At 30.9% G+C, this 7,927-nt stretch overlaps 1 protein-coding gene across 7 annotated transcripts in view; it reads right to left on the bottom strand.

Annotated features, from left to right (window-relative positions):
* Positions 1-674: 674 nt before the first annotated feature.
* LOC129799803 (homeobox protein abdominal-A-like) overlaps positions 675-7,927 on the bottom strand; it is a 167,212-nt gene continuing 159,959 nt past the window's right edge. For 5 of the 7 annotated variants that reach the window (XM_055844025.1, XM_055844023.1, XM_055844026.1 and 2 more), the window contains 2 exons: positions 7,364-7,587; positions 675-4,985 (listed from right to left, as the gene is read on the bottom strand). In XM_055844025.1, coding sequence (XP_055700000.1) covers positions 4,713-4,985; positions 7,364-7,587 — 497 coding nt within the window. In that variant the 3' untranslated portion in view covers positions 675-4,712. The remainder of the gene's footprint in view (positions 4,986-7,363; positions 7,588-7,927) is intronic. The other 2 variants (XM_055844030.1, XM_055844027.1) reach the window with 1 other exon arrangement.

The following is a 7,927-nucleotide window of genomic DNA, read 5'->3' as shown; positions in this document are numbered from 1 at the left end:
AATTCACCGCATTTGCATGGTGGCGCTCGTGTAAAGCCAGAAGTCAGCTAATTTTTTGTTGTTGTTTTACCGAGTCAATGTCCCTAATTATTTTTTGGAAATATTTCTGTCAGGTGAGATGCGTACAATTTTGTTAAATCACTGAAAATCTCGCAATAGAATCTTGATACTATCTAAAATTTATTTAATGTACAAATTCACCTCAAACTGATTTTATTATACTTCCAATTGGAGTCGTATTGGATTTATAGATAATTGAACTTTTATTAACTTCGTAAGTTACCTATTCTTCAACATTCCTTTAGAAAATAACTGGAGTATAACCATCGAAAACTAAGATTCTACTATTTCAACAAGAATTTCTTTTTTTTTCTCCATAATATGAATAATTTTAAGTAAGAAGGTTTGTCTTTTAATCATCTTGGCCAAACATTTTCCTATTTATTAGATTTAATCAATCTAAAACACAACGAAGAACATGGTTAAGTAAAACAAGAAGTAAAAAGTTGCTGAAAAATAAACACGAGCAGTTAACAAATAAGCAACAATGAACAATATTTTAAAATGCGAAACCATTCGATTCTTTGCGTTGGAGGATCTTGATGGAGAAAAAAAAAGCTGAAAGGAATAGTTCAAGATGGAGATGCTGGGTAAGTATAAGTGAGAAGAAAAGCTCTCGAAATTGTTATTTTTATTTGTATTTCGTCTCTGTATATTATACAGGTTGTTACATAATTGTTAAGCCTTACCTATTACTTTCTAATTCATTTTTTATTACACTATAAGAGTACTTTTAGTTTACTTTTCTCTCATTGTTTTTATTAAGAATATTTTTTTCTAATATAATTATTAATCTGTGGGCTTCATTCTGGATTTTCTTCCTTTTCTCTTTTCTTTTTTACCACTAAATTATGGGCGAGATATTTCTTCAATCGATAAATTCATTGTGACATTTCAGACACAATTTTCTTTCTTCCCCACCTTTCACAAATTTATCGATATTTTATACTTGAGATATAAAAAATTGTTGGTGTCAAAGTAAAATTATGTCAATTACATTTATAATGTATATCATTTCATTTAATTTTATATATTCTTTCTCAATATATATATACTTTAGGTCATGTTTTTTATCTCTGTTTTTTTTTTACTTCAACTCTTCTCACTAAATACAATTATTTTAATTCGGATACAGAGAGTTTCACATTCTTTTCTTTTTGAGATAATCTTTCACTTAATCCGTAAGCCTTGTAACCTTCTTTTAAATTCAGAAAATAAATAACAAAAAATCTATTAGAACAAATGAAATCTAAAAAAGAAAAACAAAGAAAACTTAAAATCGCATTTGACACGCTGCTAACATAAAAATTGTTAAGAAGACGCTACCAGAAAAAAAGACCTTTTAGAAAAGACTATAAAAACTGTTCAAGCGACAAACCGAAGAAATAATCATTAACATAATCTTATCACAGATAAAAATTTTCAAATAAAAGAAAATTCAAAAGGAGAAATTTACTTTTCCTTTCGCTGTTTTTGTGTGTTTTATCTCTTTTTGATATTCAACAACCATGTAAAAAAAAATGACACAAGTGAGTGAAAATGTTGAAAAAACATACATATTTACACAATATGTATATATTTCTATATTTTTTACGTATATTTAGTTTATTGTAAACACGTTGCTCTAATGAATATTATCATCATTTATGGATAGTTTAGATGTGATGAAGATTTTTCATTTCAATATCGTTTAAATTGTTTACGTTTTCCTTCTATTTTTTTCTCTTTTTTTTATTTATAATTCCTATTGTGGCAAGAAATAGCTCATTTTTTATACACTTAAGTTATTAATTATTATCTTGTTAGGAATAAGCAAAGCGTTTATTTTAATTAAACTTTTTAATATATTCAATTATTATTACAATAATAATTATGAGTAAGATGCTATTGTGATTCATGTTATGGATTCCTTTTTTTTACTTCAACTATGTTCTCTGGTATGGCAATTAAAATGGAGATAAAAGCAGATAAAAAATATCAAAGAAACACGACAATTATTTCCTGAAGCACTGAGCTAGAAAATAAAATAGAATTCTCACTCTTTAATTCGCAAAGAAAATAGTAAAGATTTCTTGTAAGTACTCAATTGAAATTATAGTATGTAAATTCGTTTTATAGCTTGTTCTCGGTTTCTAAATTCGGGCGAATGATATATGTATATATATTTCTTTTATAAATAAATAGCAAATAAGCGAAAATGTACAGAAAGGAGCTAAAATTGTCCTTTTGACGACCGAGTTATCTATCTATTTCTTTTTCAGAATATTTAATTCTCTTGTTTGAATATTAAAATCTACCCTGGACAAAATTACGTATTTAAAATGTTTTTTCATCAATCACTACGATGGGAATTCATTTTTGTTAATTTGCTTTGTCTGACAAAATAATGATGTACTATTTTTTTCCAAACTTTCTAACTAGCGCAACTCCCAAAAAATCGAGATTGTCAATAGGAATTTCAAAAAGAATTCTCTCTTACGTATTTTGAGGAAAAGAATGGATATGAAATTTGAATTTTATAGTTTTTGTTCCTTTTTCATAGGCATTACTTATTATCTCTTGTTGCCAAAAAATCATTTTTAAGCTTTTATGATTTTTATTTTATTTTATCTTTTCAATATTTTCTCTGGGATTTATTAAAATGACATATTTTATACAAATGTTTTTTTTCTGTCTCTGGACGAATAGATTTTTGTTTGTCAATTTTGCCATACTCTTTTTCTGGAGATTCTTTTGAAAATTTAAGACAATTTTTAATAGGATTAGCCTGATGTTTTGGATGTGTTAATATTATATTTTGTTATCAGAAGATTTTTTTTTATAAATTACATTTGGCACAATTAACTACACACATTACCTTTATGCAATTAAACAGTTAATAATTGTAGTGTTTGTTTTCAATTAAAAATCATTCGCACTTGTTTTACACTTAATTATACCACAGACAGTTAGATAAAGTTGCCATTCATACGCTTTTCCAGACATTCATGGGGGAAAATTTGACGGTCTAGAAGGGGTTACTCTTACATTTTCCATGCAAAAAGAGTATCTTTTCTCTTTAAATTACATCCACACATACACACAGAATTTTCCTCAAAGGCTCTTTCCCTTTACACAACGCAGACACACATGTTAAACGCCTAAGATAAATAATAATTAGAGAAATTCTATCTCAAGAAAACTAAACTGACTGTCTCTTCAGGCATGGCTCTTGGCAATCTTATTCAACTTTTCCGATCTTATTCTATTTCATAAAATGTTTTTACTGAGAAAATGTCTATAATTTAAACATAAAATATGAATGCAATTTTATACTAAAGTTTAAAAAAATAGATGTTTTCAGAAAAAAAATTTAAAAAATACTTTTCCTCTGACAAGTTTTGGGAATTATCACAAAACTAATAATAAGTGGCTAAGCACTATTCAATACAAAATAACCAAAAGAGAATAAAGCACAAATTATTACGTAAAATAAGATCTTGAATGTTGAATACGACTGTTACTCTTTCATCAAATCAGACGAAAGATTCTACGGAAGGGAATCGTCAGAGAGTTTTCAATTATAGAAAGACTCGTCCCACAGTTTCACCTTCCGCAATTGAAAATAATTACCTCTTGAGTGCAAAAGTAGCATCACAAATTCACCTTTTCCTTTTACTTGTGGTTTTTTTCTTGGCAACAACTTAAAAAAAAAGAACACTTTAAAATGTTCCTGTGAGTGAAAAAATGCAGAATATCAACGAAATTGGAAACAGTAAATAAGATCAAATTAAATAAATTTTAGGATCACAATATTGTCGTGATTTTACTAAGCTGTTTAACCCAAAATCAAATGAATATAATCATGTCTCACAGTCGAATTTTATTTGCTCAACACAAAAGATTCAAAATAACAGAAAATCAACACGGAAAATTGCACAAGAGATTTTTTTTTAGAAAATGGCATTCTTCGAGAAATTTTTTCTTCTACTGTGTTCATCACTTTGAACTATTCTGTTGTTTCTGCTATCAGCTACATTAATTTCTAAAATTTGCCCAACATTCTTCTTGGGTATTTATTCCACTTCAAATTTTCTTCCAGAATATATCAGTACGTTTTTTTGCAATGCACATTTCTTGCGGGTTTACTTTACTTAATTCCTAGTACGTATATTGTGTAGTTTTGTTCTGTAATTTTCTCCTTTCATAAATCCTCCAATGAATTGTTTTTAAAGATTGCATTTCATTTAAAATCAACGAGAGATCTTCTTCTGGATACAATGTCTCACTGTTGCACTTCTTACTCATGGAGGTCTAATGCTCAATTATTGCAGTATGCATCCACAGTTTTAAAACTTCCTTTAGTGTAAACACTACTTACGTATAGTTTGTTGTTGTTGTTGTTTTTTATCAATGTAATCCTTGCTTTCTTCTAAACTAATCTATAGTGTTTCAATCAGAATACCATTTTGGATGTTTCTCGTGAGAAATGATGGTGAATCTTACCTGAAACTTGATCAACAGTTCCACTTGAAAACTGAAAACATGATGGCAATTTAGTGTGATTGTTTTTTGAGACACAGTGATATTTTTAATTCGAAGGGGGGGGAGGATAAATAAATAACACGAAATTATGTGGAAGATCCCTAAATACCTTCCACTGGCATGGCAATTTATGTATTGACTTTACTGACTGCCTTGAGGAGGTCTTGATTCTTGTCGAGGCCACCCATCATGCCCAGGTTACCACCCACCCCAACGCCCATACCAAGGCCCAACTTGAGATCATTCTGAACTGACGGGTGATGGTGTAAATGATGTCCTCCGCCACTACCTGAATTTTGTGACACGATGGGGTGCTCTTGGGGTGGTTTGTTATTATGTTGGGCGGATGAGAGGGACTCCTTGAGCTTCATCTTGTCCTGCTCCTCACGATCTCGTCGAGCCTAAAAATAAAACGAAGGAAAAATTGACGTTTGAAATAAAGTCTTGCAAATTTATTCTTTTGTGGTGAGTCCATTTTTCTGTCAATAAATAAATCACGTCATTAATATTTGTGTATTATTTTAAATAACTTTCATTAGAATAAAAATATCTCAGATTTGAAGTAGTATAGTAAGTTAAGAATCTGAGCAGTGCCAGTGATTAGCCAAGTTTTCAATTCCTCATTTTTTTGCCACTTTTGCAAATATAGATACTCCTGAAGCATTTTTTTTATATTTTTGGAATTACAGAAAGAAATTGGTTCTTGTAGATCAACAGAAAGTAGAAGCATCAAAGCACAAAATAGAAATCTAAGATTAAGATTAATATTTGTCTATATTACTGGCTTCAGACCTAAGACTTAGCCATCTGGCTTAACTTCTCTAATTCATAATCAGGCATGATTTATTAGAAAATTGTTGTTTAGGATTGGATTATAAGAGCAAACGATTCATTACATTGAGAGGGATTTTCCGGTGTTCACCCTAAGATGAAAAGACTTTTTTCGTCTTGCCCAGAGCTTTCGGTTCCGATGTGGACCTTCTTCAGTGGCTAAAAAGGGCATGAATTTTTATTTCATTTTATTTTATTTATTTATTTTATTTATAATTATTTTATTTATTTGAGCGGGAAAGTCCCTCTCAAAGTACATTACGCCAGTTCATCATCATTAATTACGATTCATTACATTTTGAAAAATCAATAAAATTGCTTGCTGAAGTCAAAGTGGGAAATTCGGTCTAATTATTTGTTCTTCAATTTAACTTTATTTTGCCAACGTTTCGATCATGGATGGGATCTTCTTCAGGGCATCAAAGTGCTTAGGAGAACCACCGTCAGGGAAAATACACAAAATTACAGTACTTTGTACTCTTCCAGAGAGCTTTGAAGAGTACAAAGTAGTGCATTTTTGTGTATTTTCCCTGACGGTGGTTCTCCTAAGCACTTTGATGCCCTGAAGAAGATCCCATCCAGGATCGAAACGTTGGCAAAATAAAGTCAAATTGAAGGACAAAGAATTACACCGAATTTCCCACTTTGACTTCACCTTGTATACGGTCGAAATATAGCACTAAAATTGTTATTTAGATTTTTTAAACCTTCGAGATCTAGGCTAAACCTCCAGTCTGAAGCCGGCATATGAGTCGGTTGTATTTATTTCATAACCGCTGCACCCAGGCCACTTATTAAGGCCCACTATACACTTCCCATTCTCTTGTTCTATCTTAACTCTATAAGAATGAGAAGGTCAAAAGTGAGGGGTCAGAAAAAAATTTTTTCTGCCTTATGAGAGCGAAAAATGACTTTAGATGGGCGTAGGAAAAATTTCATTTTTGGATCACCTGTGACCCAATTTGTCCTTAATGGTGTCTAACTCTAACACACTATAGAAGCAATTTTCGTCAAAAATTGCCTTTTTTTAAAAAAAAATCTGACGTTTCTGCCTACAATGATATGGGAAATTTTCTTTTAAAAAGCATTTTTTTTAAAGAAATTTCTCATAGTGCGTAGAGGCCATAAAGTATTCCTGGGCGATCTACGATAAACAGATTCTTCCAATACGAGAACATCGAAATAATTACATTTGTAGCAAAAATAAAATTTCGCGATACAATTAGTAATAACTCACATTCATTTGAATTAGGAAATAAAGAAAGCTTAAGAATTAATCTCAAATATTTTGTGTCTAAATTGAATATTTTTGATTCTTAAGTAAGGACTTAAAGGTGTTCATAATTTAAATCTCTAAAAGACTCTCATGTAGATCTTTAAAATAAAAGGCAACTTAAAAAGTTTAACAATTACATTTCAACTTAGATATTGTAAAATATGCTGCGTATAAACTTGAAAATTAGAAAAAAAAATACTCAGATAGAAAAATCTAATCGTAAAATTAGAATCTAACATGAGGATACATGTCAAATTGGAAAATCCCCGAGAATCCGAAAAAACATGCAGTACATAAAGGACTTAAAGACCTTCTCAAATATACAATTTTTTGCAATTAGTCAGTTCATTTAGCAGAGAATTTTAGCAAGGGGATTTCTAGACAAGCATTATTATTTTTTTCCTGTACAGGATGAGGTTGTCAGTCCCATAAAGTAAATTCATACTAGAGGAAAAAATTGATTTACAAGAATGCTTTTTTTTCAATTGGTGTCTATAACATTTAGATGGATCTAATACATCTTTAGTAAAGGTCTAAATAAATAATAAGTTCTGTTGGGTAATCATGTAAAAAACTAGCATTGTTTGTAAACGAACATTCACTTCTTTCACAATATTTATAGTATGTATAGGTATATTAACAGATATCTAAAAGCCAATATTTATAACTCACCTGCTCATTAATTTCTTTTACGGCTCTCAGCTCCTTCTTCAGCTTCATCCGGCGATTCTGGAACCAAATCTTGATCTGTCGCTCGGTGAGGCATAGGGCATGAGCTATCTCTATTCGTCGCCTTCTCGTCAAGTAGTGATTGAAGTGGAACTCCTTTTCGAGCTCCAGGGTCTGGAATCTCGTATAGGTCTGACGTCCTCTTCGTCGTGGACAACCATTTGGGCCTGCAATAAAATTTATGGAACACGATTTAGTATCTCCCAGTCAACCTTCCTTCAGCTGTTGCGAGAAATTGTCCCTGGGTTTCTTTCCTTTGGCACAGATCTATACTGGCAAAAATAGAAAGTCCTGCTTTTCGTCTCCGTGGGAAGAAAGGGTAAGAGTAGGGTTGACAGAAAGAAAATCAATGTCTTTCTGCAATAAATAAATAAAGAAAAGGACATTTCCACTGAAGGAATAAAAAGAGCTAACAAACTGCGTGGAGAAATTCAACTTTGCAGTTACGCAAGAAAGGGTTCGGGGACACTGGGGTTAAGAAAAAGTAAATTTCACCGGCAAACTTTC

Source organism: Phlebotomus papatasi, chromosome 1 (genome assembly GCF_024763615.1).
Source record: "Phlebotomus papatasi isolate M1 chromosome 1, Ppap_2.1, whole genome shotgun sequence".
Classification (NCBI taxonomy): Eukaryota; Metazoa; Arthropoda; class Insecta; order Diptera; family Psychodidae; genus Phlebotomus; species Phlebotomus papatasi.
This window is presented reverse-complemented; position numbering and strand designations above follow the sequence as displayed.